General features: G+C 39.4%; 1 protein-coding gene across 3 annotated transcripts in view; it reads right to left on the minus strand.

Moving 5' to 3' along the window:
• Nucleotides 1-214: 214 nt before the first annotated feature.
• commd10 (COMM domain containing 10) overlaps nucleotides 215-20,150 on the minus strand; it is a 57,907-nt gene continuing 37,971 nt past the window's right edge. For 2 of the 3 annotated variants that reach the window (XM_044375397.1, XM_044375415.1), the window contains 2 exons: nucleotides 1,136-1,195; nucleotides 215-830 (listed from right to left, as the gene is read on the minus strand). In XM_044375397.1, the coding sequence (XP_044231332.1) occupies nucleotides 792-830; nucleotides 1,136-1,195 (99 nt within the window). In that variant the 3' untranslated portion in view covers nucleotides 215-791. Of the gene's footprint in view, nucleotides 831-1,135; nucleotides 1,196-10,036; nucleotides 10,841-20,150 lie in introns of those variants that run through there. The other variant, XM_044375406.1, reaches the window with a different exon arrangement.

The following is a 20,150-nucleotide window of genomic DNA, read 5'->3' on the forward strand; positions in this document are numbered from 1 at the left end:
ACAAGGACATATTCATGCACCCATCTACAAGCAGACACATGCATTCACACACACACACACACACACACACACACACACACACACACACACACACACACACACACACACACACACTCTAGAGGTCTGCTGTGCCTCCCAGAACTCCCATCTGTTGAACCAGCAGTCCAGGTTGGTCTTAATGAGAAATAATGAGCCTTCACTAAATAACAACAGCTTGGATGGATTTCACCTCCACTTCAGATTTTATTAGAATGGCATGGACACTAGTTCATTCCCCAAGTTACAAAATCCATTTGTTTAAACTCTACATGACATTTTGACATTTAATTTCCTTTTACTGCCTCTCTCTCTCTCAGATTACAAATTAATTTTAAAGATCAGTGACTGTTGACACATTTATAACATCTCATTGTCTATAACCATCTCACAGGGCAATCAAACATGAAGTTACACACTGAAAGGTATAGAAAAATGACTGAGAAATCTTGTTTGAGTACATTTTTTAATTAACAAAGGCATTACAGTAAACATCAGTTTTTCAAACCCCGTATCCTTAATGAAGATGTGAAGAAATTTGATTTATCACACCGACCTCAAGTTGTGAGCATAAAACTGAAATTAAAGGAGCTTAAAGGGGAAAGAAACTGCTGGTTTCAAATTTTGACGTTTAGCGTTATGGCATTACTAACCCTCTAACAGCCAGCATAGCTGTCAGCAAAACACTAACAATGTGTGTGTGTGTGTGTGTGTGTGTGTGTGTGTGTGTGTGGTTGTACAAAGAGCACCAGGCATCAAGTCAGGGAATCCAACTGGCCTTGCACGATTTCAAGCTGGAAGAAAGAGGAGAAAAGGTTGAGTGTTTGGGAAAAAAAAAAAGATGCACACAAAAGAAACGTGCACACACATGGACACACAGAGAGGAAGAGAAAGTCAAAAAGAGAGAGTGAAAGAAAAAGAGGCAACTATTTGTATCAAAGAATGAAAAAGATGGGCAGGCAGATGGATTTTGTCAGGCTGTGTTTGACAGTCAACATGAAATGCAACACGGGAAGATACATATGCAATGTGACATACAAGTGGACACAGACTGGCACACACACACACACACACACACACACATATAGAAGAAACAGACCTTGTTGTAGAACTCAAGCAGCTCCTGGTGGTTAAACTCAACAAAGACATTTTCCTGAACCTAGAGAGAGAGAGAGAGGATTAAAAAGGGGTTAGAGATAAAATATAAGTGAAGGAAACAAGAAATCTAACAAATAAGAAAAATAAGTTCAGAGAAATAAAAGAACAACAGGGCAGAGGGGAAAAAAAGCAGCGATAAGAGCACATGCGTTAGAGTCACGACCACCGCTTCTTCAGCATTGCGTCTTGTGCTTTCTATAAAAACCTTCATTAATTATTGCTGCTCTCTGCCCAGTATGTACTATCTTCTAAGTCTTACCCATCAGAGGGTTTAAAAATACACTGAAGTCACTGTCCACCAGCCAACAGTGGGCAAACCCATCAGTCTCCATTCTGTTTTCTTTTTTAAAAAAGTTGGCTGCATCATTTGTAGCCCCTTTGAAGCTAAATATGCACTAAAACTCAACGTACTGTAGGGGTGAACAAGATATTGTTTCAGCACTGACATCAAAACATACATCCATGTGCAAAAGCATGAGGTATAATGGTACACCACATTAGATAAATCATTTTACTGTTTGATAAATAATGGAAAAACTGACTGATCTTACTTGTCTTGTCCATCTGATACAGCGGCTGAAGCCTTATATTTAATGGACAGACATGAGAGGGGCATCAGTCCTTTCATCTAACTCTCCACCAGGAAGGGAAATATGAGTATTTACCAAAATGTCAAACTACTCCTTAAAGCACACAAAGAAAAAGACAAGCTACTGTAGCAAGCATCTTTTTTGGATTTTTTTTTTGTCTGACTGTAAAAATGTGAAAATAACAAAGAAAACCATCAAAAATGAGGTTAGTACATATATCGATACAGAGAAAATATTACTTCTTTCTTTTTTCTTCTTTTCCTTCCTTCAAATTGGAGCTACAGAGGGTAAAAGCTCCCTATACTGTATCTGCTGAAATTATGTAACTTCTACAATTTAATAAAACACATTTCTTTTTTTTTCAGACTCAGAGAAGAGAGAGAACAGTTTCTATTATAAAGTCAGGAAGTGAATCAATATTAATATGATGATAGAACAAATGTAAGTTCAGAAACTTTTTTTTTTTTTTTGCAGTATAATGAATAAGGAAGCTTGTGAGGCTGGGTTATGTAATTAACACTGCTCTAATTTTTTTTATAAGTTTATAGGCCTGCAATTTAAGATTATTTTTATTGTTGATTAATCTACTGATCATTTTCTCAAGCAACTGATTAATCGTTTCGTCTATAAAATGTCAGAAAATGGTGAAAAATGCCGGTTATTTCTTCAATCGGCTCATCATTGCAGCTCTATAAGTTTGTTACACTATTATACTTATTTCTTTGACATTTATAAGCTCCATGACAAATGCTTTGATATCTTTTGAATAACAATTTATTATAAAATACTGTGTACTGTATTATTACATGCTTCATACATCATGACATGCTTCTTCTTGGGTTCACCTGGAAGGCTTTTGCTTCCTCTATCTTCTATCTCTCTCTGTTCTTTTAAGACAGCAGGATTGACAAACTATCGAGGGAAGTAGAAAAACCAAGAAACCAAGGGCAACCATCACTAGACTGCTATCATCATCATCACGCCATCAAAAATGAAGGCTGAACAATAATCCATCCCCATGAGCGGGTGTAATGGCGGAACACTTTATCAACACCCATCATTGAGAAAATAGCTGTAATATGTGAAATGCTTTTCTCGGTAGCGCTGAATGAAAAGGGCGGTCTTGTAGCCGACCAAAGTGCATTCGGTGCCGTCACACTGAATGTTGATAACAGCATCGAACTCTTGGCACAAAGTAGGAGGGCAGCAAGAAAGGAAGAAAGTAAGAAAGAAAGAAAGATTTTTTTTTTTTTTTTTTAAAAAGAAAAATCTGTAGTGAAAGTCACTGTGAGTTGTCTGATTGCACACTCCACGTAAGAGCACTCCTCCCTGCAGTTTGGTGTTCAGAGACTAAATGGGGCTCCGGGGCTTGAAGCTAACTGGCTGGCTGGTTGGCTGGTTAGGTGGGTGGAGGGAGGCCATGTGTCACAGCAAATTAATGACAGAGATATTAATTAGAAGCAACGTTAAAAGTCGATAAAGGAGAGCACAGAGGGAAAATGTTATCTCCTATCAAAGCCCCCACTAGCAGCTCCGCAGCACATGGAGAATGTAGGACAGCCTTGAATTTAGCTACGGCAGAGGGAGCCCTGCAAGGACAGCCTCTACACGACAGGTAATGAAACAACTTATTAAAGCGTTGTTACAGAGTAATCAACCGTGAAGACAAGATGCAAATCAAAATAGTCGTACAAGATGATAAATCATTTCTAAGAGGTTGCTGTAAGGAAATGATTTGACTTGAAATAAAAATTGCATGCATTGGCATGCAGTTAAATTATTTCACCCTGTGCTTCCATCAGCCGTGTTCTGAGTTTTTTATTGATCTCCACTGTGGCAAACTCTAATATAATGAGGAGAAACCAGAGCTGCATAATCAGTTATTTGAGTTAATGGTCTTTGGTGTACTTGGGTCACAGTACAGCACCAGCCTAGTTGGAAAACAAGAAATAAACACCAGTCAGCCAACCAGAGCTGTCTCTATTACTGTCTGACAGAGGTGAGACAGGGGGCAACTGGAAATGCAGTGTGTGTGTGTGTGTGTTTGTGTGTGTGTGTGATGTCAATCAAAACTACACTACAATAAAGTGAACAAACCAGATAGTAACACTTCCTGTCTGTTACACAGGGGTTGAAGATGAAAGTGTGTGTGTTTGTGCTTACGTGAATGTGAGATTGACAGTGCGTTCTGACAAGAATTTCCAGGCTTTGCTGGGTGTGTGTGTGTGTGTGTGTGTGTGTGTGTGTGTGTGTGTGTGTGAGAGAGAGAGAGAGAGAAAGAAACAGTGTTTTGTCTTGTGTGTGTGTGTGTGTGTGTGTGTGTGTGTGTGTGTGTGTTTGGCCCATCCCATTGTTCCTAAGGGTTGAGATTTTGCCAGGCAGTAACCCAACAAGGCTCTGACAGATCTAGGCTAACACTAATGGGGATAGGATGCATCATCCTCATCATCACAGCCCTATACTTACCAGTTACACGCACACACACATATATGTACCACTTATCTGTCTCAGTGCCAAACTTCTGTTGTGTCAGGATATAGAAAACAGGCTTAACCCATGAAAATAATCATGAATTCACTTACATCTGGCGTTCCATATGCACTACTTGTTAGCATACATTATTACTTTATAGGCTACACACTAAGGGAGTTCCAACACACGAGAGAGCATAAACTAACAAGAGAAAAATAAACAGAAAAAAGAAATTAAAAATTTCTCCAATCTTCAATAACTGCTGAAATGTGGGACTACATATTCTGTTGCATAACAGCTTTCGAAAAAGTTGCTTGTATAATTCCCTTGATGAGCCAGCAAAGTCAGGGAGGGATAACTGTGAAGGAAGCTCAATAGGGATTACAGTAAAACTCAACTTGATGATACCATAATGTTAAGGAAATTCCTGTTTATTGCAAGCTGGTACATATGAAAAAGTGAAGGTCCTGCTATGTTCGAGGAGAAAACGTTTGCATTTTCACAACATTAGATATTCTTTTTGAATGGAGAGAGTACAGGTGTAACACCTGCTCCTCCAGAGTGTTGTTTGTAGCCTTAATATTGCAAAGCTAGTGAGTTTCTTCAGTTCTGTTTAAAGTGTTTCTTTTAAAACAGCCCTGAAAGTGTTTAGGAAGCCCAGTTTAACCGTTTTTTTCTGTTATGGAGGAAATAAATTTCTGATGAATGAAAACAAGTCAAAAGCATCTCCAGACGTCTTTATTGTGGAAACGGACCGATCTGTCAGAGACTGTCATGATGAGGAGCTCAAAAAGACTAAAAAATGCTAACAGCCAGAGAAAATCATTCTGACCGCTTCCAAGAGCCGAACAAAAGAGTCAGTCACTATGTGACTGAGCGAGTAAGTGACTGAGCTATACAAATATTGGATTTACATGATGCTTTAATGTAATGTTTGGTGTTGGAAAGTGTGGGGAGGAAGGGAGGGATCTTTTATTTGGCCAACATGGTTTTCATAACTTTTGGCCACCATTCCTATTGGTAAAAATATTGAACCAAGTTCATTGCTAAGATCTGGGAATGCAGCAACATTGTTAAAAAGAAGTCTGACAGCATTAACTCTTATAATCCGTCTAAACTCTTGGCTTTTTATACAAGTCTCATTGTGTTAGAGCTTGTGATTTTTGCCCCGTGGTATGTAGTTGTAGTGTTGTGAAATAATGGTCAAAACTATGAAAACAATACCCAAGTTGCAACATAATTAACCAGAATTTTCCTTTAAATAAATAGGTGCCGACCTGAACAAGTCTCCACTGCCTAAAGCTCGGAGATGTCATCTATATGAAAAGCCTGCAACTGCTGCCTTGATTGTAAGAGGAGACCAATTTTATGATTTTAAACTTCGAGAGGTTTTTGAGTTCTTGGGTGAACCAAATGTACCCCGATTGATAAAAAAAGACACATTCCACAAGCGGTGCTTTTATCCCATCAAGTGGTTACTGGTGTCAGTAAAGTCAGTTTATATAAGACCACAGTGTACAGCACCGAGTAGCGGTATTCTCATACCACAAGGAGCCCATGTGAATGGGGCAGCGTGGACGCAAAGAGGCACTTTTCATCAATTATTTGCCTCAGTGCAATAAAGGACAGCTTGGATTTGAAACACTTCTCAAAGCAGTGATTTTTTTTTTTTTTTTTTTTTTCACTGAGTGCTTCACAGAAACTGAATTTCTTACTGCTCACTGATAAAAGCAAAGAAAGGCAGGAAATGGAGAGGGAGTACAAGATGACAAGGAAGAGACATTGACAAAAACAAAGAGGGGAGGAGAGAAATAGATATGACAGAAATGAGCGGCAAACGGAAAGCCGGAGAGGAGAGAAAAAGTGAAATGAAGAGACACAATGACAGAGAGAATGAGAGCTTAAGTAAGAAAAACATGTGATAACCCGAGAGAACTTTCATAGTAACAAACAACCAAAAGAATCACAAACAACTATAAAGAACTCACTGACAGAAAGAATATGTCTTGTATCCAGAAATTTAACTTCCAACCTAATATAACAACAAAGCTGTCTATAAATTCACGTAGAGAAAGAGAGAGAGATGACAACGCTGTCGGTCTCTGGGTGAAACTGTCTGCTGGGTGAAGCAATCGTAAAATATGCATGACATAGTCCGCACTTGACAGATATGAAGTGCAGCACATCTGGCTCAACTGTCTACAACAAGTGTCCGTCAATCTTTTGCAGTAAATTGTTGTTAAATGACACGTGTACTTTGGAGAATGTGAAAGTTTGTGTGTTTCTTTAGAAAGATAGTGTTTTGGCATAAGAAACGTACCAAAATACTGGATAACAATTAGCACTTTTTCTAAAATTGTACAAAATGTGCAGTTCATCCTTGTTTTATTAAAATGTATAAATATAAACGGGTTTGGCTGTGAAACCTCAGAATAAAAACCAAAGCGATATTCTGCTTCTCTGCCTCTTCCATACTGTACGACACCAGCACTGAATAAAATCAGCATCAAAAGGAAAGGTCACTGTAATTTCGCCAGCTGAAGTGCTTTGAAGAGAGAGGATACGGTACATTATGGGTCCTCTGTGACTTTGCTGCATTATGTGTCTTCCTGAGACTATGAGCTCTTTGACAGTTTGTCCAGTCGGAGCTCTCTGCAGCTGCCTGGTCTTTGACTTCTGCCTGACGGAGAGAAATCTTGACAGTGAAAGACAAAGAGATAGAAAGCACAGGAGGCTGAGCTGTCGGATTTTGGCAACCCTTTATCCCTCTAACTCTCAACGCACACACACACACACACATAAATATCACCATTCCCTTTCCTGACTGCCTTATTGTAAATCACAAACACACATGAGCACACACTCTTCTTTGTGTCTTTGGCTTCATTGCACATCTTGAACATTATTTATCATAAATGCATAAAAGAATTCCACAATCTCTAATGCTACACTATTAAGTTGCAGGTTAACACATCTTTACAAAAGCCTGATGAATGAGTGACTGCTGGTCTATCTGTATATCTGCTCTATCAACTTGTCTGCATGCTTGGCTGCTTCTCTGCCTGTCTGTCTGTCTGTTGGTCAGCTTATAGCAGCTACAGTATGTGTGTCGTCACTGTATGTCAGTTAGCGTACAATACACGCATGTCCGTCAACCTGTCTGCCTGTCCTTCTCACTGTTTTGTTTTTTTGTGCCAGCCTGCATTCACAAGCTTCCCTGGCTGTCTGAGCTGCATTCTGCCATCTTGCTGAGGGATGATCAGTGGGGAGTTTTTTTTTTAAGAGAGGGTGAAGAGGGTTGTCTGTCACTGGGCATGGACGGATGTGACAGCACAAAAAAATAACATGAAATGAAGACATTGGGTAATATTAATAGGTACAAATAGATATCTCATCATCACAAACATTTTTTTAATAAGAAAATAAAGTGAGATTACTTTTTTCTTCTTTTTTTTTTTAACTTGCTTTGTTTTTTTGTATGCATATTGAGCTAAGAGCCACATATCTGTATCTCTCACGCCAATAACATTGAAATTGCTTGATGTTTCATAACTTATTGAAACATTAAGCAAATTTGGGTGCACTTAACTTTTATATAAGAGCGTGTTTGGTGTGCCTGCAGATGCGTTAGTGTGTGCGTGCACGTTTGTTCAGCTGCATAGCTAAAAACAGATATTCTGACAAAGGCAGCTGTGCTGTCAAAACAAAGGCTTTTAATGTCTCAATAGAGAAAGAGCTTCAGTGCTACAGGTGTGCTGCTTCCTCTTTTATGCTGTGAGTGTTCCTGTCCATCTGTCTGTAGCTCATCAACACTGGTGAGGTTTGTCTCCTTTGAAGTCACCTGATTCACTGTAGGAGGAGGAGGAGCGTGGGAATTGGGAGTCAGGTCAAAGGTGTCATACGAAGAGAGTAATGGATATCAAATTGGCCTGTGAGCACTAAATTGAGTTTAATTAAAAGTCTTTTACTCATTATGGCACAAAAATGCCATATATCATAAATCTAATATGTTCTCTAATTACATTTTTCAAACAAGCGAATGGCATAACAAGGCAATTACAGTACGGTGTATTGACCCCCAAAATGTTCAAAATGACATGATCCATTAGACTCAGCATTTCTCAAACTCAGGAATGATGCTGTGTATTCCCTTAGCTAGTTAGCGGGACAGGCTATTTTGTGTGTATGTGTGTGTGTGTGTATGTCGGTGTGTATAGTACAGACTATTAGCATGTCGACTGGATTTAGTGTAAACTGTGATTCATTTACATGTAAGTGGTCTGTGGTGGGTGTAATAAGACTTCAATAAGACTTACTGTCTCTGACACTAAACCTTTACATTGCTTTTTAAACTTTATTTGGATCTCGTGTTTTCTCGTTTCATGAATTACTGTGAAGCTTTATCTAACAATACATACATACGTTCACATTTGGTGAAGACAAATCCAGCCTCTAAAAGGTGTAGCATTACTCTGTTAAATATTGTCACTTTGAAGTTTCATTCTAACACAATTTTTTCAAAATCCTAATTATGATTGGTGTGAAGATTATGTGTATTCATTTACATAAGAGTCTATCATTCTTGTGTTTTTATTTCATTGTTAATTGAGAGGAAGAATATTAAAAACTCAATTTGCATTTTCAGTGTACTCACAGAAGTGTTGTAATTTACTTATTTGGTTTAACCACTTTCCCTTAACCTTTCTCAATTCCATTTATTCAGTTTCTGATTTCCCACAATTCCCAGAATGTTTTGCAACATCCCCAAGCACCAGGATTGAAATCCTGCCCTTTACTGCACAATCAAGATTTTGGAAACTGCATTGCTTTGTCATCTATGGAAGCTGCTGGAAGTAAAGAAATTGCCTTGCCAGTGGTGGATTTCCCCCATATGATTAGCAAAATGATGAGTGTGAAGTCTTTGACTTGAGTTGATTGTAGCTGTTGATTGCAGGAGATATTTCAACACAATGTCCCATCAACTACAGTCTGTTTGGTCACATATTGATTTATATGAGTATGAATAAATATACCACAAAAAATGCGCCCTGATGTACAATAAACAGATTTCTCTTTTGATAAAAGTCCACAATATTCCACTCATCTTCTGTGCCAGAATTATTTTTTTAAAAAAGCAGCCAGTAGCTTTGCACAAAACTGTAACATGCCAGTCAACAACAACAAAAAGAAATCAATACTTTGTAGTTGTTTTGTAGTATGTTGAATCTTCCCATGACCTTTTGAAAAACAGCCTGTAGGAGCCACATATGCATTGTGCATTGATGCTGAAAGGGTGGCGCAATGAACTTGGTATCCACATCCACAACTGTGCCCTGTAGCCATCACACAGTGACGGACATGGAACCTCAAAACGTCAGCCATTCACTAAAAGCCTGTCGACTACAACAAAACAGAGCTGTCAAACCCAAACACTAGAAACTGTCAATCAGCCCCGGTATTTATAACAGAAATGAGAACAAGTAGATATGTGCACACACATGCACGCCCACACGAACACACACAGACACAATTCTAGTCTCCGAAATAAATTTTAAAAGAAGAAGAGAAGACTTTTCCAAACCTCTGTGAGAAGAAATGACACAATGGAAAACTCTTCCTGTACGGTAAGGGGCCTCCCAACGATATGCATAGGAGCCAACATGTCACTCAGTCTTTCTAATATCCTGATTAGTCAAAACACCTGGAACTTTATTGTCCTAGAACATCACATCACTCTGAATATTTCATCCCTCTCAACTATTTCTTCCTTTTTTTTTTCGACGGCCCTTTTGATACTGCTCTCGTTCTATCTAAACTCTAAAAACCTTGGGGAGTAAATAATAGCATAGAAGAGTGGAGTGCATGCTGCTACGCCAGGGGAGACAGTGGGAATTTTGACAACAATCAAAAGAAAAACAAGGCAGGCAAAACAATAAACAAACTGGGGCTTTTGTATTGTTTTGTGTGGAGAGAGGCGATAGGACGAGGCAGCGGGTTCCAGGCCTGACAGGATGAATTCCTGAAAACACACCAGGACGTACACACACCTCTAACTACCCCACACACAGACATACGAAAGGCTCCACACATTCTGTACACTCATGGGCATGTATATACACAAGCACGCAAGCGTACATACAGAGACTCACACTAACGTGATGGTAAGCAACACACACTCGGTCACCAAAATACAATATGCCCACACACACACACACACAATGCTGCCTGTCTGTGACCTCCCTCCTGTCACACACTTCATGCTGTTTCACAATCACTGCCCTCAGGCTGCGCAAGTGAGAGGGGATGTCTTTCTCTGTCTCCTTCCCGTTGAGGTGATTCTACCTCCCTGTCCCTCCCTCATCTTCCTCTCCGTCTCTCGCTGGCAAGATGCATCACGCTTTCTTGATGTATTCCTTTTCTTTATCTCTCTCTGTAACTTCGCCTCAGCTACTGTCTCCTCTTGCATTAAGTGACGCCTTGTTATAAACAGCCCATCAGTGAGCTGTCCATCCGTAGCCCAGCTGTGGACCGACATTTATTAAGAGTCGGCTCTGCCCGCAGTCTCCGTGCCTCTCTCTGTATCCCTGCATGAATACAGAGAACCAATTAGAGGAGGAACAGGGCATATGTCTACATGCTTTGAGAGGCTAGGCCACAAACACAAACAAACACCAAAACAGAGACAGAAGGCGGAAGGATGGAGGGCGGAGGATGGAGGAAGGAGAAAGATAGGAGATGAGTTTGAAAACATCACTCAGCTACTGAAAAAGAAAGCTCCTTTGAGCTTGAACACAATATTAACATGAAATTTTCAGTGAAATGGGAACACTTCCTACTGTGATAATGGGCGCTGTAACAAAGGCAGAAGACAATAAGTGTGTTGTGAATAAAATAGACATAACAAACTTGCAAAATAAACACTCAGCACCTTATTCAAGTCATTAAACACTCTGGGATACAGTGCACAGTCAAATTATGTAGCAAACTCTCATTCAGCAATGATGTGTCTTGACATTTATGAGCAGCAGGAGGTAGCTACCAGGGCTAAACAAATAACATCCCCCTGTGTTTGGCTGAATAGAACAACAGCTATTTTGCCTATTGGTTTTGTCTCACATGGATGAGGTCACCTGTGTCCTGTCTGTTCAGTTGGAGCGTGCATGCTTATTAGTTATTTGTTTGTATGTGTGTGCCGTCAATCCACCCCCACCAATTAGAATCCACCACATCCTGTGTTGTGGTTAGAGACAATGGGAACATGACTAGGTTTCAGCCAGAGCGTACTGCTCCCGCATCCGCCTCTTGAATCTTGACATGTTGTGAAGTAGGACACGGCACAACGTGAACACGAGTGGCACTTATTGAAGACGCTGATCTACATCTGAGGGATCTGTTTATATATTAATCACAGAGAGGAGAAAGGATGACAGTGACAGGCAGAAAGACAGAAGAGAAGCCACTTTCAGACAGGAAATCTGGGACATTACTGGGTTCATTTATCTGTTAAAGTAATACGTTTTGTTTGGCTTTCATATATAGGCCTCTGGTCTGGAAAAGTTCCATGTTTACTCAAGACTGTTACTAAGAAAACCACAATGTTTGCATGGTATGTAAGATCTGGCACACAAGACTAGATAATACATGAAGTTTATTGCAGGTAAAAGTTGATAGATTGTTTACTACAATATGCCACTCAGCTGTCAAGTTATCTTGCTTTTGACAAGGATGGAAGTCTCCGTTATCAGCACTCGACAAATTTCCAGCAATTTTTACAAATGTCTTGCAAAAGTCTCCCTTGACAGCCATATTAAAGCACGGTCACATGACGTTTCCGTTCTCTGCACTTGGCTCCGAAAAAGGATGCGGTGACATTTGTGATGCGGGTAATAAATAAATATTGATCAGAGAGATAACAAACTGTCAACAGTGTATGAGAGTGATGCTACAGTTTGTAGTCTGGTAGTGTGATAATTTACTTAAAATGGGGATTCAAGATTCAAGAAACTTTATTGTCTGTCACAAGACAAAGGTAGAGAAACAGTAAAATATCACAGTAAAATATGTCACGAATGCTAACATCAATACTGTAAAAACACAATTCAGGTGTGAATATATCTGTATGTTCCTCGTGTGATTCATTTCAGGCAGAAATGGCTGAGCGGATGACATTTTAAAGGTGTTCCTCTTTGCAAGTGAAACCTTACAGCGACGGTCAGATGGCGGTAGCTGGAAGAAGTGGTGGAAGGGATGAAACACACGAGAATAATAACTTCTCTATTTCCAAACACAGTGCAGCAGCATTTCTATTGGCCGAACTCTGACCTGCGAATCTGCCAGAGTCGGCCGGATATCACACTGAAACAGGAAACGGACACTTGAAACCAAAAGAAGCGAATATTCAGTGACTGGAAATGTCATGTGACCTTCAGGCTTCAAAAATGTCAAGGCGCAACATTGTGAAAGTGTTACTTACTGCTTATGGAATACATTAAAAAAAAATTATCTTGCAAATATAATGCTTTTTCTTTACACTACATATATATTATGTACAAACACAGAAATTAAAGTAAAATGTATTAGTTCCTATGTTGCTAAAGCAGCGCTTACAAAAAATGACTCTGGGTTTGTGGTAATGACCAGACACTTTGCCCATAAAAGTATCTGATAAGGGATCTTTTAATAAAGTCCCTACACACCAATAGTCCACGCACACAGGTGTTTTCACTTCTCCTGTTAGTTTTGTTGAATAGGTCAAAGCAGTTGCACATGCCTGGGTCAAGACCTTTGAATCCGCCCACTCCACCAAGTTGAGTTGACTGAAATGGAGTATAATTGTAACGAGTTGACAGTTCTGCCTGATATCAGGCAAGTCATGTGCACAATCTCAGTTGGATAGGTGCTGGATACAAAAATCTATTAGATTAGTGGTTTAATTTGTTAAATAAGCTTTGTTGCAACCATTGTTTAGTTCATAGACTTCAGTGGCGTCAGGTATTTTCCAGTATAGCTCCAGCCAACTTCAACTTAACTAGAGGTCTAATCAGCCAGAGTGATTAAAAACACCTGCGTGGGTGGATGTGCAGGTCTTTTAACACTGATAAGAGCAACGCTTTCCACTCAGCACTTCACCAGGCTGAAGAAAAGGTACAATGGGCAAAAAGGCTCAAACGTGTTAACAGTTCATGTACCAATTATTGACGGCACACACGTAATGTGCTTGACTTTCAATAGGATTCAACACAGACTTAATCAAAAACATTATACAAAATACCCTGAAACAACACACACAAGAAATAAATAAATAGATACATTTAAAGAAGTAATTAATTAAGTATAATTAATAAAAAGACAAACAAAAATAATAAGTAAAATAAACAAAAACATTCAATGTAATATATGGAAACTAGGCCTCTATCACTGGAGATATTTTATACAGTAGGAGAGAAGCCACAGATGTAACTAATACCACTAATTATATCCATGCAAATGAGCCTAAATTTAATGCAGCCATCGTTAATATTATTCATTACACCTGTGCATTTCCTGCTATGACATGTCATAATGTCTGCATTTAAAATGAGCCATTTACAGATTATACTGCATGTATGAAAGGGGCTACCTAGAGAGGCAGACAGGCAGCAACAGTGGCGCTGAGTGTGAGAGAACAGAGTGGCCTCTGCTGGGGGTCATTTGTCAGGTCATTAGGTTTCCCAGTTAATGAAATAAAAGAATAATAAAGAATCTCTCTGTACTGTCCAACACAGAGACTGGTTGTTTCTGTGTGGATTGTCCTCTTTCACCCACCGCTTCCCACCCTGCGCACACACAAATACACCCACACACATATGAGCGTTTTCTTTCTCTCTGTGTCTATCTCTTGCTTGTACACACACACACTCGCACACACACACACACACACACAGCTGACTGTCACTAGGTGGGCATGGGTGGGATTTTCACACGCCTCGTTCCCCAGAGCCCATTCAGTACAGTACGCAGCATGGCAGCAGGACATACACACAAAGCCGGGGATTGTCTGCACCCAGTGGGCCACTCACTGAACTAGAATGACAGAAACACACAGAGGCACCGATGCAGACACATGCACAGGCTGCGTACAGGCGTGCCTCGACACGCACATACATACACATGAATACACATGCACGCACACACACTAACACACTAACAGCATTCAGGGCCTTTTTTTCTGAGAAGCAGAGCTACAGAGCCAACCTTTTGTCTTCTTGAGGCCCATAAACTGAACAAACACATGGATGGACAAAGTCACTCTCTGATTAACTAACTCCTTAACTAACCAACTAACAGACTTACATTGATTTACGGTTATTTACTAACTCACAACTTCAATCTTGGGTAAGCTGAGGCACACATAGTGCTCTGGGGTAAATGCAGATACATCTTGTTCTACTCAACTAAATCAGTTATTGGTCTACTATAAATATTACTTTCATCAACCCAAAATCAAGCTTTTGCTGAGTCAAATGCAGTTTGACACTTTGATGGCCCTCCTGCAGAGTCATGAAGGGATTTTTGTGGCGTTTTGAGCCTTTAATTTATAAAACAGTAGCCGAGGCCTCTCGGAGACTCATCAGAAATAAACATTTGAATGCCACTACTGTTGCCCTAATAATATATTCTGTCTTGCTTATTTTATTAGCATGGCAGTAATAAAAACTCTCTCTCTCTCTCTCTCTCAAACAGGAATGTAGACAATGGATAAATAGCCAGAGAGGCAAAGCAGTTAAAGTTCTTAATTAGTTATTTTACTGTAATTCAGTTTTTAGTAGTGTTATGGTACAATTTGATTTGTGTAGAACATTGTAGGACCACGCTACTTCTTTTTTTTTACCCTTTTTCTCCAAAGCACATTCACGGTCTCGTTCTTTCTCAGTCTGTCTCACTGTCTTCCTCTTTTTCACTCAGGTCCTCTGTCAACCAACACTAGTAGTTCAGTCTTGTAACACCTAGCTTTTGTCAGGTACCTTCTCTTCTATCCTCACTATGTGTGTAGGTGCACAGCTATGCAGCCAACTAAAACACACTTTCCAGTAAAGATTGACGACAACAGTTGCTCTTTGAAGGCTGGAAGAGTAAAAGTGTGAAAACAGTATTGGACAACAACCTAAATGGTAGTGATTACAAATCCAAAACAGATACCATACACATGAGTGAATATATTGTAAAAATGAATTTGTAGATAATGGATTCACAAAAGTATAGACTAGCTATATTAGTTATTAGTTGGTTACATTGTCTCTAACCCTAACCCTAGAAAGTATCACCAGTGAAAGATCAGCATTTATTGCCCATAGTAAGTACAATGCGGTAATTACAGTAATCTAGTTAACATTCACATAATCCCTCCCTCCTTCACAAATTCACTCCTGCCTATATAATAGATACTCAATGCTTTACTCAATAGTGAGCAGCTAGCAGTACTGTCAATGGCATATATACTATATTCTGCTAACAATCCCACAATGCCATGTGTTGCCTTTTATGGATGTGAAAACTGCTGTTATGCAACTGTACAGCTGACAGTGATGTCCCAAAATGATGACAGCTGGTAAGTGTCCGAAATCTCAATTTGCTGTTCACTATTGTGTGTCTATTATAAAGGGAGTCATGAATGAGTGAATGAGGGAATGATTGCGGACACAGCCACACACTCACAGTTCAGACACTCAAATAAAATGGTGGAGGGTAAATATAGAGCACTATATACTGTAGGGAGTGATTTCAGACACTGACATAGACACAGTAAAACTAAAAAGAGCAAAAAGCCCAACAGTAAAATAACATTTATTTAGTATGTTGTATTAGTGATATACACTCACAGGAACACCTGTGTGGACCCAAGGAAGACTAGCTGTGCTTTAGGGCACAACTAATGGGGATCCTAACAAATAAACAAATAAACCTGTGCAATCTAATGCAATCCAATACAACAGCTCTGCCATGAATTCCACTTTTACAAAGCTGAACATTTTCAGTTTTTGTTGACGTTGTCAGAAAGGTGATAATTCTACATTATGTTTATTTTTGAGGTCGTAGTTGGTGGTGGTCGTCTACTAAAGTGCATTACATTGAAAAATGTTCCTCATATTTTGTCCACCCTATCAAAATGCCACCTACTATGACTTTAACAGTAAGCATAAAGTAGAATTATCACCTTTCTGATAATGTCAGCAGTAAGTAGTAAGTGCTAAGTATTTTCAGGTGATTATACTCTAATTAAAACATACTTGATGAATATTATATTCCATTTCTGCCAAGTCGGTCCTGCTGGATGTCGCTAAATACTACACACTGCACCTTTAATGATGATGATTGAAATATCAGTCAACAAGGTTAAAAATTAGTTGATAAAACACTACTGAATAAAAGTTCCTTTGTTCCTTGTTTTAACACCAAAGCTACAATATAAGAAAGAGTACCAGCACTGCTCACCAGACCAGATCTCAGGACTGTTGAACTCCAGCTACCCCTTGAGTAAATACTGAACTTGGGAAGACCACCTTCAACTAGTACATTGCACTGTATAAATGAAATACAGATGATTTTTAAAACTTGGATGTCTCATTTCACTGACCAATTTTAAACTTTTAACCTGAAGTCTATTTAGTGATGTCTGTGATTGTTTCTGATGCTGAATGTGTTTTTGATTGTCTGGCTGTGTGTTGCATGTCTAGTCCTTTTGTTATGCCTGGCTAGGCTTGTGTTCATTCTCTCTGCTGTATGCAGGTCTCTTGCAAAACAGATGTTGATCTCAATGAGACTACCTGATTAAATAAAGCCTTTATTTATATATATTAGCAACATTTTGATCAACTACAGGTTTTCCTTTGCCTGAGGAAGACCTTTAGTTGGTCAAAACGGCACTAATGAATTCCAGTGATATTATTGACATTTTAACTTAACACCAAAGTTGCCATCTAACACAAATGATGTAGAAAAAGTTAATGGCATTATCACTTGTTCTAGATTTTAGTGTGAGCACTTAAATGAAAAGCAGAATATCCCTCAATTGAGCAATTCCTTAAATGAGTCAAAGCTGTAGCATGTGGGTGGAAAAGTTCAATGTGGATTTGAAACCAAGATAAATACAAGCTAAAAGAGCCATTTATCGGTTAGAGATGAGGCTACGGGTTTCCACTGGTCTCTATCTAACAGCATACTAAACAAACCACCAAAGTCAGAAAGAAAAACACAAGCCTTTGAATATGTTGTTATTCAGGGTGAGTGTCAAACTACAATTTGGGATAAATCTGGCTCACACCTTGCAGGGTGCGTGCATTCGAACACAGCATGGTAACATCTGTGCTCATCAGTGTTCTCCGTGAGCTAACAGACGATGACTGTGACTACTGCACCACCACCACATCCTCCATACTAGCCTCTCAATGCTTAGCAGCCCCAACCTTAATGAAAAACAATTCCGAGAAAGCATGGATCTCATAAACATGCACATGCACATGCACGCACACAACCAAATTTCATGAGGTTAAAGCCACTGGAGTGCTTTCTGTGACACTTCTGAACTTCTATGACAAATGTTCTATGGCCAATTCATCTCCTCCTCCTTTGTACCCTGGTCCCTCCAACTTCTCTCTAGCGAGGTAGAGCCACATTATTATTCAACCACATGGGAATCTCTCCCTCCCCTCCCGGGGGAAATATGACAGCTCTTCAACCCCTATATCCTCCTCTCTCCCCACTGTGGTCAGTGTTGAATAGAAACAGACTGGTTCTGATCAGCCCTCTAGTCGACACGGCTGCAATGCATCATCTGCCATATGCTGTGGTTGCTGGTTGCTCCATGGCCCTACAGTCTATAAGCCTAAACCAATATAGGAGGACAAGTAAGTGCTTCTCTTATACATTGTATGCACTGCCATCACCTCATGTCAATAACTATTTCTAGTGCCTCAAGATTATCACAGAAATCATTCATTCAAGCTTTCATTTTACCTTAAAGCGGGACATATCATGCTTATGTCTATATTTATATTCTGGGGCTCTACTGGTATATCTCTGCATGATTTACAGTTCAAAAACTCTATTTATCTTATATTGGTCCTGGTATGAAGCCCCTCAATTCAGCCTCTGTCTGAAAGACAGGCTATTTTAGCTCTTATCTCTATAAGGCCCCCTCTCAATGAGCCCACTCTGTGCTGTTGGCAGCTCGGAAGTCTATGTAAACAAACAGTAATAATAATATTCCAGTTCTTTTTCTCGTTCTTTACATGAAATGGAAACTTTTCAAATACATCTGTACACGTTTGAGCCTGAATCCCATCCAAAATATGACAACGTGAACAACCCATTGAACACTGTAGCAACAAAGGCTACCAACGGACAGCCTTTTGTAGGCATACTCAAACAATCTGATGTCATCATGAGGAGGAAGTAGAGGTAACATTGCAAATGAAGCTTTCAAAGCAGGTTAAAGCCTGAGCTTTTTACTTGCAGATAGCATTTCTACATGTGTTCTGCTTTGACCGTGTTAAATATAGACATCTGACATCATAACAGTATAAAAATGACAGAAGATCACAAATTTATACAAAAAAAAAAACACACACAGTCTGTTTTCAAAAAGCATAGTTTGTTAGTTTATTTTGGCATATTTTTATTTGGTCATTGGTCTCTACAAATAACTGTTCTTAGATCCAACTTTATGTATCAGCCAGGTTCTACAACAGATCCAAACAGCATCGCCCAAAGCTGAGCCAAAGGCAGCGAGACGAGACTGTCACACACCATGCCATGTACAAAACAGTTTGTAAATTTTTAATAAGTGAATGTGGGGCACTTTCTTCATCTTTTAGAGGACTCAGATACTTATTGATGTTTGACATCAAAAACGTCCCAAACCACTGTATATATATAATACATATATTCTGCGCTTTCCATTGCAGAACATTTGAATCCTGTGCCTGACACATACAATATACTTCAGCAAAATTCACCTTTTGAAGCGCAGTGCATGATGCATAACTGATAACTACTCATAATAAAAAGAAAAATACATGCAGGAGTCTTTTTAGATTTCTGATTAAACCTCTCCATATGGGGTACAGGAAAGAACTGGTGCAAGCCATTTAAGCTTTGCCTACATCAAACCAGTCCCCCAACCACCTCAGCTTGACAATCTTAATCTGACAAACTGGTGCGGTTCATGACTATTCATTGATGTATGAACTTAAAAACTTGTAACAAAAGCCTCCAGAGAGTCTTTAAATCCAAGCACACCCTTAAAGACTCATCAGAGACAAGGCTCAGACATCTTTTCATCATCTTGAGAGGAATCCTGAGGTTTCAACCCCTGTAGTGAATTTGTGTAATGTGAGCTGCAGATTGCAGGGGGGAAAAAAATGATACACTATCCTACCTTCCTCTAAACCTCCCACTTTTACTTCACATTTTAACTTCCCTCTCACTTGTTTCTTCCAAAAAAATTGGCACCTTTTAAGCCCATACCAGTGTATTTTCCTCCTTCATGCTGTTTTATTACTGTGGTGCTTAAACTATTGGCAAAAGCTGAGCATCAGCACAGTAAGTAGACAATGGGGAAAGGAAGGAAAATATGGGAGAACAAATTGAGAGAAGGGGACAAAGAGGGAAGCCTAAAGATGAGCAATTTCATTTCAAAAGTGAAGCAAGCGAGAGACGTTAATCCATTTCATAGTCACCCACCACACCACCCTTCATATGTGGTCTGTGGGAGTGGCAGGGGCTGGGCTGGCCTAGATACATGCAAAATGAATAAAGCTATAATATCCTTTGATATGAGTCTTTGAAACGTGTTCAGCTCCAAGCAGCATCTGTTCCTACTTTTAATCTGGTTAGGGTGTTTCTCTAAATAAAGCC

This window comes from Thunnus albacares, chromosome 2 (assembly GCF_914725855.1).
Source record: "Thunnus albacares chromosome 2, fThuAlb1.1, whole genome shotgun sequence".
Taxonomy (NCBI): domain Eukaryota; kingdom Metazoa; phylum Chordata; class Actinopteri; order Scombriformes; family Scombridae; genus Thunnus; species Thunnus albacares.